The sequence below is a fragment of the Zootoca vivipara genome, chromosome 4 (genome assembly GCF_965207765.1).
Source record: "Zootoca vivipara chromosome 4, rZooViv2.hap1.1, whole genome shotgun sequence".
Lineage (NCBI taxonomy): Eukaryota > Metazoa > Chordata > Lepidosauria > Squamata > Lacertidae > Zootoca > Zootoca vivipara.
This window is the reverse complement of record NC_142587.1, coordinates 40,045,021-40,061,492: the sequence shown is the minus strand read 5'-3', so window position 1 is coordinate 40,061,492 and position 16,472 is coordinate 40,045,021. Positions and strand designations below refer to the sequence as shown.

The following is a 16,472-nucleotide window of genomic DNA, read 5'->3' as shown; positions in this document are numbered from 1 at the left end:
GACGAGCCGCTTCCCATCTCTCCTCGCCTGCCTGTTTTGTTTTAAACTTCCCATTGAGCGGAAAGCGGCACGCGCTTCTTCAAGCCCAGGTTGCCCACTAGCCCGCAGGGAAGGAGCTGCGCCTCCCTCCCTCCTTGGCCACCCTGGGCGTTAAACGCGCTCGCCTAGTCCCAGGAGCAGCTCCATCTCCCAGGGTTGGAAGGGCGCGCGCGCGGCTTTCCTTGGGCGCGACCTCGACGAGCCCGTGGAACAGGCGCGGCTGCCTGCTCGCCTCGGGCAGGGAAAGGAGGGATAGGAGGAGAACGAGAAGGGAGCACGAGAGCAGGTCGCCACACGTTCGCCAAAGCGCGAGCAAGAAAGAGGCAACGAGCACCTGGGAGGCGCCGGGAGCTGCGCGGTCGCTCCGCTTTATATTTTTGCACACAGCCGTCGTAGGGAGCAGCAACCCGCCCTTCCCGCCTCTCTCCTCCTCAGCCCCGGCACTCCTTCGCCTTTTCCCGCCTCCCCAGCGCCACAAGGCAGCGTCAGGTGTCGTGCCGAAGCGGGCAGTGCGCCTGTGCGGCAAAGCATTATTCTCTCCAGCTCCCGTGCCCAGCCGCGGAGAAAAGTAAACCGCAGCTAGCGCGCCAGAGGAGGAGGGGGAAGATGGCGGAGCCGGGGCCAACGCGGACGTCTCCCTCGTACACACGGGCGTCAGGTAGGACATAAGGGTGTGTGACCCGGTAGGTGTGGTTTGTGGGAAGGTGCTTTGCTTGCTTTTTTTTTTTACTTTGCAGAGAAGAATCTTTGCTGCTTTCCCCCCTTGTACACCCAGCCACCCACCTCAGTGGAGAGCGGGTGAAAGCTGCGAGGGGGCCGGGCAGGTGCCCTTCCGTGCTCGTTGCCCTCCATGCTGCAACGTGGTGTTGCCGCCGCCGCCGCCGCCAGTCTCGGTGTGGCAGCGTGATTTATTTGCAAGGGGTGGGTGTGTGCGGTGACAATTGGCGAGCGGGCGCGCTGAGAATCGTAGCATTGCCGAAGCCGGGAAGGGCGCCAGGACCAAGGGTGGGTGGGGGGTTTGTACTGGAGAGAGGCTATTGTAAGGATGATGGGAGGCCTCATCCGAGGCGAGGAAGAGGATGGCCTGGAAGATGTAGGGGTGTTTTTTTGGGGGGGGGAGGGCAGGAGAGCTTTGTTGCTGGTAATTGGGGAAGGTCAAGGATAGCACATCAACTCGGAGGGAGAGAGTAGACGAAAATCAGCATTTGGGCGGTGGGTCTTCTTCACCTCAAGCATCAATAACGCTCCTTTGCTGACTCGCTGTCAGAGGAAACACGAGGCGGGCAGTAAAACGACAGGGAAGGATCGCTGTGCTCTTAAGGCTTTTGTATTCTCTTTTACCAGCAGAGGAAAGCTTTTAATGCTTTAATGGTGTATGGTCTCCTTGGTTGTAAAACAAGGCTGTCTTTGGTGTTCATTGGAAAGGGGAGTGTAAAATGGTAATGTCTCCTGCGAGGCTAATGTTACTTTGTTAAATATGCAGAGGTGCATATTTTAATTCCAAAATTCAGTAATGCTTTTTTTTTAGCGGCGTCTTTACATGTCTCTTTTTGTCGTTTAAACCTGTTGGATTGGTGCTGCGAGGCAGATCCAAGCACAAGAGACAAATTACACAATCATTGAGTGTGTTGCCGGATACTTCAGGCTCTGCTTTTAGCCAGGGGACTTGGGACACAGGCCAGTTCCACCAATGCTTTGGACTGTTCTGTGTGGGCAGAGAAACAAAACAAAACAAACAAACAAATAGCAGGCTCCTTTCTAAAACTTGGCTACCACTTCCAAAATTGAGCATGCTTTGAATTTAGCAGATAGTCCTGTAAAAGCTGGTGATAAGAAGTCTAATCTTTTCAGTCTGTAGTTTTCATCAGTCAGTCGCTGCAGCTCAGAAGGCTGCCCAGCAAAATGGTGCTCCACTTTTGTTTCTTGAATTCTGTCATCGATCTTGTATGATTACATTTGTATCGCACATTTCTTCTATTGGGGAATTCAAGGTGGCATGGGGTCCATGTGGCTCCTAGGCAGGAACCCATCCAGGCACTGACCAGACTTAGACCTGCTTATGGTACCTATGGGAGACCCACAAGTCCAAATTTCCTTAGTATGGCAATCCGTCAATTTATTATCACAAGAATTTTGGACTTTGTGTCTTTGGTGACAGTTACTTTGGGGCATTTTAACTATAAGATTGCCTATTTTATCACCATTGCTTGAGGCATAAAATCAAGAATTTACACAACACACCCCTATTAATTGAAATTTGTTGAAATGTTTATAGAACTTACATTCATAACTATGTAAGAACACCAACCATCTGCTTTGAACCATCTGTGCATCAGAGGAGAGCTGTAATAGTCGCTCAAACAAACTCCCTTTATTGAGTACCTTCTTGTGAACTATCACCGCATCTGCTCCCAGCCAGCAGTTTCCAAGTGTTAGAATATAAGACTTCCACATTTGCAATGTTTGGTTGCAAGTTGTAAGAGAAACGGTTGTAAGCGGAATTCATCATGCTAGTTAAGGATTAAAAGCAATTATTTTGGGTTTACCTATGTCTGTGACCCACTTGCACCGGCTTTGTGACCCATTTGTGAGCCCATTCCACAGTAAACCAGTTAGTTAAAGATGGCAGCACAAGCCCCATAACTTTCAAATGTATATGTGTGTTCAAGTTCTTGACTTTCAAAACCCTACCCTATACAATAAGCAAAAACTAACTACTATCAATTGACCAAAATATTGTTTAAAGTAAGTAGTTCAGCATCTCTCTGAAGAGGAAGTCACAGAGATGTTTTGTGTCATACATATTTTATTTTCTATGAAGAGATTCCTACAAATCTATTTGTTCCTATGTTCCTTCATTCTCTGAGCATTGATTAGCCTATGAGCTGAGGAAAAACAAAAAATGTATATATGCCTGTAGCATTGAATAAATTGAAAAAGTATGTGAGACATTTGGGTTTAAAAGCTGACCTTTGGATCCAGCCTTAGTTGAGTTAGTTAGGCACACCATTTCACTGTAAACTATTATTTTCACAAGTAGCCATTAAATAAGTCCATACAACAGCCTGAAGCGAATGGTGTGCGTCTCTCCTGGTCCACCCTGTAAAAATTCAATGAATTTTTAGACAGCCACATTTGTGTTGTGTGAGCTATTTTAGGAACACAAATTGTAATTTTTGCTTTAATCTGTTACGCTGGGATTCCCATTTCACATGTTCTGTGGAAAATACAAGCAGTAGTCATATACAAATCCTACTGAAAATTAAGAGTGCAATCTTATGCATGATTACTCGGATGAAAGTTTCACTGTGTTCGGCGGGGTCTTTGTGCAGAGGATTCCAGCCTTAGTGTTCTCGATTTCATTTAGTTCAGTGTGATCTGCAGATCAGCTTGTGGGAATTCCCTACTGAATACAACATTAACATTCAGCTGGTAATGCAGGACCATCAGTATGAAAGATGTTCAGGAAAGTTGCCCAGCTCATCTGTATTTTGAAATAAAGAATTACAGTACATTATTAAAATGCTAACCTGTGTAGTTAATCAGCACTAATGTGTTGCCTGAAAGAAAGCATGCTTCCAATTTTATATCGTTGAGAGAGGCCTCCAGCCCCTGTAATATATTAGGAAGAATGACCAGATTTCCTTGTCATAGCTGAATGTGTTTGCGCACCTTCCTCAGCTACCCACTGACTTCTTCACTAGATAGCTCAGCTGAATTCACTAACACTATACAGGTTTAATGCACTATACCGTTGCTCGGTTCCAGCTCCTGCCAACCTAGCAGTTTGAAAGCACGTCAAAGTGCAAGTAGATAAATAGGTACCGCTACAGCGGGAAGGTAAACGGCCTTTCTGTGTGCTGCTCTGGTTCGCCAGAAGCAGCTTTGTCATGCTGGCCACATGAGCTAGAAGCTGTACGCCGGCTCCCTCGGCCAATAACGCGAGATGAGCGCCGCAACCCCAGAGTCGGTCACAACTGGACCTAATGGTCAGGGGTCCCTTTACCTTTACCTTTATAGCTGTAAGTGGTTTGCTAGGCTTCTCCCCACCTTTTCCTGTCACTTGTATTTACATATCATTTTCAAAACTAGCTGATTATTACATTTCACCATACTGTGAAAGGATTGCTCTCAAATGCAGAAAACTTGAGTCTTTTTTGAAAAACAACTACAATTGTGTTTAGGACATATTCTGTACATTGCTTCTGAAATGTTAGAATATATACTGTCTTTGAAAGAGAGAGGACATACTATTATTTATACTAATTAACTCTAAATGCTAATATTGGTACGAGTCAAGATTATAATACAGCAATATTGTCTGTGCCATATCAGAGCTGGAAAGCCACCAAGGATATAGTTTCAACCTGCCAGAACTAACTGACTCTTGCTTCCCTTTGTATGTATTATATTGATTTCAAACGTGTCCAGTTCTTCTGAGGAGTCAAACTGTTCCTGATGAGTGGTAATCAATTCCGGCTCGGCAACTGCCTTCTTCTATTCATCATAACAAAATCAATTTGATTTGGAGATGAAACAATCCATTTGATCACGGCTGCAATATGTAACGTGGAACAGCATCTTCCTTCCGCCTTTAAAAAGAAGGTTGTTTGCTGGTGAAACACAGAAAATTCAAGGAATGCCCATTGGGACTACCTTCCCATAGGCTGTGTAGCAGGTTTGGTTTTACCCTTTAGACCTTGAAAAATTGTAACTTTAACTGTTTCCTGTAAAGGTTTTCCGTTTTCCTTTTTAAAAACATCTCTCCAAGTAAGGGTGCAGTTGGGTTTATCAAGGAGACCTTCTCCTGCATCATAAGGAGCTTTTTCACACTAGTGCTGGTCATTAACAGGAGCATGTAGCGCTAATATGGAGATAGATAGATAGATAGATAGATGATAGATGTTGTGAACTCTTTTTTCCAGGAGAAAATTTTTAAAGCCCTGAATGTTTCTAAATTAAAAAAAAGGAAAAAAAGATTGGGCATTAGAATTCCAGGCAAACTCCCACATGCTCCAGTGAATTTATCTGACAGCTGTGCCAATGCATGATTAGTTCCAAGGAAAATGCACTTGCAGCATTTTAAGGCAAGAAGATACGGGTCTACTGCACCGTCTATTATGTTGCACTGATAAAAACTGTTCATATGGGCAACTTGGTCACATTACAGTATTTTGTTTGAAGTTGACCTTGCTTGAGCTGAATAGCTACAAAGGGCACATCAGGATCTTTACACTGTCTGGCCACCAATACCTTTGGCTTCTTTTCTTTTGCCTAGTGAGCAGTTAATTTCTGTTAAGCACCCTACACAAATCCAGAGTGGAGTCCCTAAGACAGTTGGATGGCACCTTATACGCCTCCTTCCGGCAACTCCTGCTGCCAAGTTGTTGCCAAACGTATTGCTCTGTTTCCCTTTGGACCACACTGGCGAGGCCAGGAGGGAAGTCGTCTGGGAAGACCAGGACCTCCATGCTCGCCACCCAGGCTTGTGCCCCAAGGAAATCACTTTGGTGCTGCTAACACAGCCATTTGACTTCAGCCCAGAGGCACACTCCATTGTCTCTTGAGACAAACAGATGCCAACAACTCTGGGACCTTATGATGAATGGCAGTTAATAACTCAAATTGATGATGATCTTATAAATAATCTGAAGAAGGTAGAATCTACTGCATAGAAGCATAAGGATCTATGGACAATGTATGCAACCTAGATTAGCTAGGTTATAACAGGTTTTTCTAACGGGGTTTTATAAACAAGGATCATAGGACTAATGCATAATACAAGTAAATAGACCAAGTCTTCTTATTGTTAGGATTTTATGTACCCACTGTTGGCTAGTGTGATTAGTATAAATCACATGAGATGTCTGAGAAGAGTGTGGGAACGGAAGACTGTCTTATCTCTTCCCTCTGAGCGTATTATTGTACTTTTACTTTCACTTTTGCAGTATGCAACGTTTTGTTCTGCCAGAGTTTGGAGAACACAGACGTGATTATGGATTCTCTGTATAGACTGTAAATAAAATGTGGTTTAGACGTATGGATGTTTCCTTCTTCTTGCTGCGTGATGCCAGAAGACTTGTGTGCACTTTTCATAAGAGAAGCGTCGCAGAAAGGCACTCTGGAGTGAAGGGACATGCCATTCCAGAGATGTGCCTACTAGGAGACGCTCGGAGGATCTGGGGGTCTGCTGTCCCACCAGGAACAGGAAGGAAGGAAATCCGGACAAATTCCACCCCCAGAATGTCCCCAGATTTCATCTAATGTCCTTGGGAAACACAGCAGCGGCAGTCTCAGCAGCCCGGAGCAGTTGGCTCTGGCTAGCTTCAGGAGCTGCTCGGAAGTCCCCATATGATGGTGGTGCAGGGGCCCTAAGATGCAGCTTCCGGGCTGCCTCCACCTTCCCTGACCCCAGCAACTAAGCTGTGATGGGAGGCTTCATGCTGCCTATCGGAGCAGCCTCCCAACTTCTACTTGCATGCAAGCAGGAGCGGGGCGGGGATCTCTCAGCTGTGAAGGGAGGCTTCACGCTGCCTATCAGAGCTTGCGTACAAGCAGGAGGGGGCAGGGATCTCTCACTTAGACAACGGGGAACCTCCCTTCCCAGCTGAGGGATCCCTGCCCCCTCCTGCTTGCACGCAAGTAGGAATGGGATTGGGGCTACTCCAATGGGAAGGGAGGCATCGTGCTGCCCAAGCCTTGCCGCCGCCGCTCCTGGCCCTCCTTCTCCGCTTTCCATGTCTGACCCACCACACACCGCTTCACCACCACCACCACTGAAGAACCAACAACTCAGGGGCTGCCCAGGCTCATGGAGAAAGGAGACAGAAGCCTCGGAGGAAGGGGAAACGTGGCGGTTGAGGTCAAGGCGGCGGCCGCCCCTCTGCCACCACCATGGCTGCGGCATCGACATCCTGAACATGTAGTATTTGTTTATTTATTTATTTATTTAAAGTGTCCCCGAATTCATTGAAAAAAAATCTGGTAACCTTAAGTTATTGGTTAGCTTATAAGAGTTTTAAGTCTGTCTGTTTCATCTTCTTATTAACGTTTTGTTAGCTCCTGTTTCTAAAGCCACTCTCAATGTTTGTCATTTGGGACTGGCTGAAACTTAATACTTGATAATTTAATTGCTGTTTGAACTGGTAGCTTGCACATGACATCATAACTTTTCCCAAAGTAGCACAGGCTTGAAAATGTTCTGTTGGTGCTCTTAGCAGAACACATGCATGTTAACGTTGGTAGATCATGTCTCTTTCGTTCCCATTGCTCCTTAGTATTAAGATATTTTGTTGTTTACATAGCTTGTGATTCTGGACGTAGAAAGATCCATGGATAAGAATGGATTATCTAGTTTCTCTTATCTGAAAATACAACAAATGAACACACATTCTTGTCAAGGTACAGTTACATGTATTATCCTCATTTTCCATGGTATCATTTATTAATAATCTGCTTTTTATCCCAACATTAATACATATTAATGCAGAAGAAATATACACTAAAAGTACAGTGCATGCAATAAATTAACACCATGTAAAATAGCATTGAAATTCATCCATGGCAATGCATGCCCAAAGCAGCTGATAATGTTAGAAAATAATATAATACATACATACAATAAAATTTAACTATTTACATATGCATACTGTACTTATACCTCCTCTCTTCTGTCACTTGAAATTTTAAACCTTGCTTTGTTAAAACAAGTTTTACTGTATTCTCTTTTTACTCAAGGGGTATATAACACTAAGTTGACCACAATTTTCAGCTGGTGAAGAGCGCTCTGGCTCATGAAAACTTATGCCACAATAAATTTACAGTGGTACCTTGACTTACGAAGACGGTCCGTTCCGCGACCGTCTTCGTAAGTCAAAGTCTTCGGTTGTCAAAGCGCCCGTTCTGCGCATGCGAAACGCAATTTCACGCTTCTGTGCATGCGGCGAAAAGACTTCCAGGGTTGTCGACTTCGGAAGTTGAAAGCTTCGGAAGTCGAGTCGTTCGGATGTCGAGGTACCACTGTACTAGTATTTAAGGTGCCTCAAGAGTCTTTGTGTGTGCCGCAGTAGAACATCTACCACAGCATGTGATGGCCAAGGCTACTCCTTTAGATCTTCTCTCTCCTTTTTCACAGGATGAGTTTGTTCAGTTGTTATAAAAGCAAGTGTGTAAAACTGCCAGAAAATTTAACTGACAAACTGTGAAGGAAGGTTCAGGCTCGTGCAGTCATTCTGCCACAAGGCTTCTTATCAAAGGGAAAGGAGGAAGTTACATGAGGTGAAATCATTGCTTTTAATGAAGGCTTAATTGAAGCTTGATGTGGAAGGAGTGCCTGTAGCAAAGTACCTACTATGCAGACACTGAATTTGAATAACTCTGATGGAAGCTTAGTTCTTCGACAGAAATACCCAAGGGGAATTGACCTCTATAAAAAGTCAACTTCTTGTTTCAATTTTTTTTTTAAAGTTCTATAGGGCAAAACTGCTAATCCTACCACAGCCACTGCAATACAAGTAAATTGTAACTCTTGGATGTTTTTAATTTAGTATACAGGCAGGGCACCGTGCACATCAATGGGATGTGCATAAGACCATCCGGTTCTGCCTCCACCGCTTTGGGGTGCCGAAAATGACTTGCATATCTGTGGTCGGACACATGCCAATCATGCACAAATGGGGAGTTGCCTATAGTGTGCTTGTCCTTTTCTCATGTTAAGTATATTATAAAAACCATAGTGATCTGTATTGTTGAAATATATGAGTGTAACAAAGATGCAAAACAAAACGAAATTACATCAGCAAGAAAATAAGTTCTTGGTTCTGAATAAGATGCTGCCTGTTAAAAGTGCTTTTAACAGATTTTTAAAGGGAGAAATTGTCCAACATACACGGATAGCTATCTGATTCAGTGAGTTTGAATAATTTGTCAAATGGAAGCGTTTTGTATAATGTTATATCTTATGTCATGCGATTGCATACTTCAAAGGTGACATCATAAGCACTGTAACACAACAGAAATATTTGTCAGTGTTTTTACATGTTGGATTATCCAGGTTGTTTTGTTTTTTTGTTTTGTTTTTTGTCTTGGTTTGAAATCTAGTCACTTTTGCAATTATGCTTTTGATAGTTTAATGAGTGGTTCTAATCTCTGTTTGAGACTTGAGGTATAGAAGGAGGCTGGCACGTGGAACGTTGAGTATATCGCTCTACCTGCATTTCATAATAAAACAGCTAGCTTAAAATTCCCATGGAGTGATGGCTTGCCACTAGAAATTGAATCACTATATTCACCCTGCTCCAGTAGCAAGGGGAGACCTCACAAAGGAAGACCTCACAAGTTTGCAGTTCTTGCCTCTGTGAATTAGGGTTTTGGTGGAAGAATATATGATTTAAAGAAGCATTCCTAAGTCACATTGGTCTTACCTGCATACTGTACCATAGGAAACCATATTGAATGGTTTGCTTTAAACATGCTGATCTCTCCTTCCTTGCTCATCTGCATTAATGCACCAGAGAAACAAACCACCACCCCTGACTTAGCATTGTGTCAGAGCTGGGGATCGTGGCTGTTTCACGCCAAGTAAACCATAGGAAGCCAAGGTTTTGTTTTTGGCTCCCCAAATTGTGGTTTGTCTGGAGCGAAACATGATCCCTCATTCAGACACAATACTAAGCCAGGGATACTGGTTTGTTTTTCCTGGGCATTTGTGGGAAGTAGCAGAGCAGATGAGCTCAGCACATTCATAGCAAACCATCAACTATGGTTTGCCAAGTCATAGAAGCCATGAGAAGAGAAGACTCCCTGGAAAAGACCCTGATGTTGGGAAAGATTGAAGGCACTAGGAAAAGGGGACGACAGAGGATGAGATGGTTGGACAGTGTTCTTGAAGCTACGAACATGAGTTTGACCAAACTGCGGGAGGCAGTGGAAGACAGGAGTGCCTGGCGTGCTCTGGTCCATGGGGTCACGAAGAGTCGGACACGACTAAACAACAACAAATAGATGGTTCCATTTAACAGTGGTGGGGTCCTGCAAGGTTCTGGTACATCAGCCTCAAACAAATCAAAAGTGGTCATCCTTTAATGCACTGAATACCTTGGAGGAAGACAGGTGCAAGACAGAATGGCTTGCAGAATAAATGGCTCTAGATCAGGGTGGTCCTACACGCTGGCCTCATGTGGCCTGTAAGGCCTTTTTGGGTGGCCCTCAGTGGATGAGGGAAGGGGGGGGCTGCAGGCCATGCTGCACAGCTGGCTCCAAGAGATGGAGTCTGCGCCATGCTGCTTTGGTCACCCACTGGTGACATTGGTAGTATGGCTTCTCTGGAGCTACCTCCATCACACCCTTTCCATTGCTCACCCACTGTCCTGCTAACCTGGCAGAGAAGCTGAGCAGCACCTGCTTTGGCAGCATTGTTAACAAAAGCACATACATCTGTTTGTGTATTCAGTTTTCTTTACTAAATGAATATAATAAATAAAAATAATATATATTAAATATATATTAAATATATTCATTTCATTATAGATATTCAATTAAACATACTAATTGCGTATATTAAATGATATTAACTATATTGCGGGCACTTTAATTCACGATATGGAAATTAAATTCAGCGGCGGGTTCTATGTCAAAGTAGTCAAACTCTTGCGGGCCACTTGGTCTGAGAGGGTGAACTGCCCTGCTGTAGATATGAAAGAATGAGAATGCCACCCTCAGAGCAGATCATTAAGCAAACGGTCTGTGAGCACCTAGAAAGAAACGCTGTGATCACAAAAAGTCAGCATGGGTTTCTGAAAAATAAGTCATGTCAGACTAATCTGATCTCATTTTTTGACAGAATTACAAGCCTGGTAGATGAAGGGAACGCTGTGGATGTAGCCTATCTTGATTTCAGCAAGGCCTTTGACAAGGTGCCCCATGATATTCTTGTAAAGAAGCTGGTAAAATGTGGGCTAGACAATGCTACCATTCAGGGGATTTGTAACTGGCTGACTGACCGAACCCAAAGGGTACTCATCAATGGCTCCTCTTCATCCTGGAGAGTAGTGACTAGTGGGGTGCCACAGGGTTCTGTCTTGGGCCCAGTCTTATTCAACATCTTTATCAATGACTTGGATGATGGGCTTGAGGGCAACCCGAGCAAGTTTGCAGATGACACCAAATTGGGAGGGGTGGCTAATACCCCAGAGGACAGGATCACACTTCAAAATGACCTAAACAGATTAGACAACTGGGCCAAAGCAAACAAGATGAATTTTAACAGGGAGAAATGTAAAGTACTACACTTGGGCAAAAAAAGAGAAAACCTAAAGGCACAAATACAGGATGGGTGACACCTGGTTTGAGAGCAGTACATGTTAAAAGGATCTAGGAGTCTTTGTAGACCACAAACTTGACATGAGTCAACAGTGTGAGGCAGCAGCTAAAAAAGCCAATGCAATTCTGGGCTGCATCAATAGGAGTATAGCATTTAGATCAAGGAAAGTAATAGTACCACTGTATTCTGCTCTGGTCAGACCTCACCTGGAGTACTGTGTCCAGTTCTGGGCACCACAGTTCAAGAAGGATACTGACAAGCTGGAATGTGTCCAGAAGAAGGCAAGCAAAATGGTCAAAGGCCTGGAAACAATGCCTTATGAGGAACGGCTTAGGGAGCTGGGTATGTTTAGCTTGGAGAAGAGAAGGTTAAGGGGTGATATGATAGCCATGTTCAAATATATAAAAGTATGTCATATAGAGGAGGGAGAAAGGTTGTTTTCTGCTGCTCCAGATAAGCGGACATGGAGCAATGGATTCAAACTACAAGAAAGAAGATTCCACCTAAACATTAGGAAGAACTTCCTGACAGTAAGAGCTGTTCGACAGTGGAATTTGCTGCCAAGGAGTGTGGTGGAGTCTCCTTCTTTGGAGGTCTTTAAGCAGAGGCTTGACATGCATATGTCAAGAATGCTTTGATGGTGTTTCCTGCTTGGCAGGGGGTTGGACTGGATGGCCCTTGTGGTCTCTTCCAACTCTATGATTCTATGAAGCTCACCTTGCACATGTTTTATGATGGCGAACGAACATTTTGGAAAATCCTGCTAAGAAAATAATTAGCCAGCCAATTAAGAAAATAAATTATAATCAAAAGTGTTCAAGCAAGGTTGTATTTTAACTGCTACCTGTTCATACACTTTGGTGTTTTTTTGTGGATTTGTGTTTAATAGTCATAATTTATTATAGATTGTTGTAACAGAGTTAGCGCTTCATAAACTTTCAGCTGAGTTCAGGTCACATGTTTAAAATAACAAAACAACAACATCAAAGAAATGGGTGACTTGTTTCACACTAATTATATAGCAAGATGTGAGGGAGAAAGCGTATTACTTTATTTAGTAATGTATGATGACGCCTGAACTAATAAATGTGGGTGTTGGTTAGTACTTGGTTATATAAAAGAGGAAAATGATATTGAGTAAGAACCTGACACATTGTTCTAATCCAAACTCGGCTGTCTCCCTTTACATATTAGTAGTGCATCCGTATACATGCCAAGTTGAATAATTATTTTAGTAGAGGATACAATGAAAAAAGTAAACAAAACCCTATGTTGAATATGCCCTTAAATGTTTGTATTGGCTTGGTTGTTGTTTTTTTTGTCATGGATGGTATATTAAATTGCCAAGGTGGGTGTTTGGGTAACGCTTACTTCAGAGACACTTTTTCATGGTGGTTGAAATAGAAGTCTTAAATTTCAAAACAAGATTCTAAAACACACTGCCCATGTTGCGATAGGTCTCATTTATTTATTTTTTATTTAAGAACATCTGTTAAGTACATTTGGCCTTCCATTGGTCTCTGAATTCTTCTCAAGGTTAGTCCTTATCTTGCACCCTGTAAGAGACGTCAATTCAGCATTGCTGAGTAAATGCTGTGCCAGCAGATGATGAGCTTGAAAGTGTGTTTTTGAAAGCAATAGAGTGGTTTGTTCTGTAGCACAGCATTATTGAGGGTAACTAAACAGCCATGGTTTTAATTAGATTTTTGTTTGCTTTTCGTAAGGAAAAAAACACCTCTATCTGTGAAGAGATCTTCATTGTAGGATGCTTCTGAAGTACAGAACCATGAATCAAGTGTTTTACTGGGTATAAGCCAGTTAGCTACTCCTGTTCAGAGTAATATGGATATGGGGGGGGCACTCTCTCATTTTAATAATTGTAATGTCAACAAGTATTGACTTTGATTCTGCATTCTGCTGAATGTGCAATTTATTAATTAAATACTTTTGTATCGCACCTCTTGGAAAATTTCTCACAAGGCGACTCTTTTCTAGAGTCTTCATCATGGCAGTTATATATCATGACTTATGAAAATTGTCAAGAATCTTGCTGGTGTCATTCATGACCTCCAGATTGGGCTAATGCAATGTACTCTTATGTGGATCGTCCTTTTGAGAATCGCCTGGAAGCTTCAGCTGGTACAGAAATCTCCTGCTTTTTATGATCAGACTTGAACGTGTTGCAGAATTCTGAAACATCTACACTGCTTATCTTGTTAGTTTTCCCCCCCTGAAAGTGCAGTTTATAGCCTTTAAAGTCCAAATAGCCTGCATTGTGATGGTGTTGAAGAATGCCTCTTGTCTCTTCCTCACACCCCCATTCTAAGATCTACTGACAATTCTCAGCTCTTTCTGGGAGCTGAGATGACATGCTAGAACAAGGTTGGAGAACCTGCCGTCCAATAACATCTGATAGGCCATAGGTTGTCTATCCCTGTGCCACAAGGATCAAAGCCTTTTCGGTGGTGGCTCTGCAGCTGTGGATTACAGTCCTCTTTAACGATTTCTAATTCATGATCCTTTTATCTTATTTTATACTTAACAAATTCTTAATTCTAACCTAACCCTTATTTATCATATATTCATATTTTCCTTTATCTCAAATCCCTTTCCTAAGCTACAGCATTTACTATATTTCAAAATCCATATCTTACTAATTACAATACTATATTTCTTCAAATAGACTTTAAAACTCTTCCAATCTTCTTCCACCGACTTTTCTCCCTAGTCGCGAAGCCTCCCGGTCAGATCAGCTAATTCCATGTATTCCAACATTTTCATCTGCCACTCTTCCACTGTTGGTATGTCTTGCGTCTTCCAATTCTTTGCTATAGAGGTGTTTAATAAACGGGCGCTAGAACATTCGGCCTTTTTCGGTGGCAGTGGTGCGTGGGGGGCTTTTGTTCCTTGTCTAATTGATTGTTCCTCCCCCTCCCTTTGATCCTTAATTTATCCCTAAAAATGGGGAGAGCGTGTGTGTGTGTGCGTGCAGTCTCTGTGTCCATTCCCTGTGTCTCTGGGGCACATGCTCAGTAGCGCGGAAAACGGGACACACAGAATCTGGATGCAGAGACACAGGGACTTTATTATATAGGATGATTTTCTGATTATATGATTTTTAAAACCTTTATGCACTTTTACCTTGTCATACCATACATATGCATGCCAACCAAAAGCATTATCAAAACCTTCCAAGTCTAATACATCTGTATTATCTAACAAAAACCATTCTTTCATCCAGCATAAGGTTGCAGCTTCAAAATAAAGTTTCAGGTCTGGCAAGGAGAATCCCCCTCTATCTTTTGTATCTGTTAATATCTTATACAGTGGTACCTCGGTTTATGAACACAATTGGTTCCGGAAGTCTGTTCATAAACTGAAGCGTTCATAAACTGAAGCGAACTTTCCCATTGAAAGTAATGGAAAGTGGATTAATCCGTTCCAGACAGTCCGCGGAGTAACCGTTCATAAACTGAAGCGAACTTTCCCATTGAAAGTAATGGAAAGTGGATTAATCCGTTCCAGACGGGTCCACGGAGTACTTAAACTGAAGTGTTCATAAACTGAAACATGGGTGTAATTGGTTCCGGAAGTCTGTTCATAAACTGAAGCGTTCATAAACTGAAGCGAACTTTCCCATTAAAAGTAATGGAAAGTGAATTAATCCGTTCCAGATGGGTCTGCGGCGTTCATAAACCGAAAATTCATAAACCGAGGTGTTCATAAACCGAGGTTCCACTGTACTTAATTCTGGGTTTTTTCCCCTGCCAGATAAATTTAGATAAAGCCTTTTGCCATTCTTTGAAACACTTTATCTTATTGATTATCGGTAATACCTGGAATAAAAATAACATTCTCGGCAATACATTCATCTTGATAACTGATATTCTACCCATCAAAGACAGTTTCAAATTAGACCATATATCCAAATCTCTCTTAATCTCATTCCACATTTTTTCATAATTTTTGTTGTTGTTTAGTCGTGTCCGACTCTTCGTGACCCCATGGACCATAGCACGCCAGGCACTCCTGTCTTGCACTGTCTCCCGCAGTTTGGTCAAACTCATGTTCATAATTATCTTTATACAAATTCAATTTTTTTGCAGTCATGTTTACACCCAAGTACTTCACCTTCTTTACAAACATCAAGCCAGTAATCTCCTGTAACCTATTTTTTTCCTCTGATGTAAGATTTTTTTTCTAAAACTTTCGTTTTAGTCTTATTCAATTTAAATCCTGCAACTTGTCCAAACTCCTGTATTATATCCAGCGCTTTAATGACGCTGGTTTCTGGGTCCTGCATTGTCAATACTAAATCATCCGCAAAGGCTTTTAATTTGTATTGCTTTGTCCCCACCGCAATTCCTTTGACCTTTTCTTCATCCCTAATCATAGTCAGCAAAACTTCCAGAACTGTTATAAACAATAAAGGGGAACCCTTGCCTGGTTCCTTTTTCAATTCTTATTTCCTCAGTCACCACATTATTAACTATAATTTTTGCTTTTTGCTCAAAATAAATTGCATTCAGACAATTCATAAAATTTTGCCCAACTCCCAAATTTTCCATATTTTTCTTCATAAAAGTCCAAGAAATATTGTCAAAGGCCTTCTCTGCATCTATAAACATCAATATCGCCTTCGTATTCCTCATGGTCTCTAAAAATTCCAAAACATCTACTATATTCCTGATATTATCCTTCATATGCCTAGCAGGTAAAAAACCTGCTTGGTCATGGTATATCAAATCATTAAGTACCTTCTTCAACCTCATAGCCATAATACAGTACTTGCAAAAATTTTGTAATCCACATTTAATAATGAGATTGGACGATAATTCTTAACTTGAGCTCTATCCACATCCGGTTTTGGTATCAATGTGATGAATGCATCTTTCCAGGACTCTGGTGCCCTATCCCCACCCAATATTTTGTTGCAAACATCCATCAAGGGCTGAAGCAACCAGTCTTTTAAAGTCTTGTAGTACTTTGCAGTCAAACCGTCTGTTCCTGGTGCCTTGCCTATTTGCAATTGATTAATTGCTATCTCCACTTCATTCATTGTAATCTGGTGATTGAGTAGGGTTTTCTTTTGCGTAAAAGAATACTCCAGAGT

General features: G+C 42.4%; 1 protein-coding gene across 10 annotated transcripts in view; it reads left to right on the top strand.

Moving 5' to 3' along the window:
* Nucleotides 1–213: 213 nt before the first annotated feature.
* MAP7D2 (MAP7 domain containing 2) overlaps nt 214–16,472 on the top strand; it is a 67,137-nt gene continuing 50,878 nt past the window's right edge. For 4 of the 10 annotated variants that reach the window (XR_015949529.1, XM_088667779.1, XM_088667780.1 and 1 more), the window contains exon 1: nt 419–697. Coding sequence is in view for 6 of the 10 variants with exons in the window: in XM_088667779.1 (XP_088523905.1) it covers nt 646–697 (52 nt within the window). In the remaining 4 variants the exon portion in view is untranslated. Of the gene's footprint in view, nt 723–16,472 lie in introns of all 10 variants that reach the window. The other 6 variants (XM_088667785.1, XM_088667783.1, XM_088667781.1 and 3 more) reach the window with 3 other exon arrangements.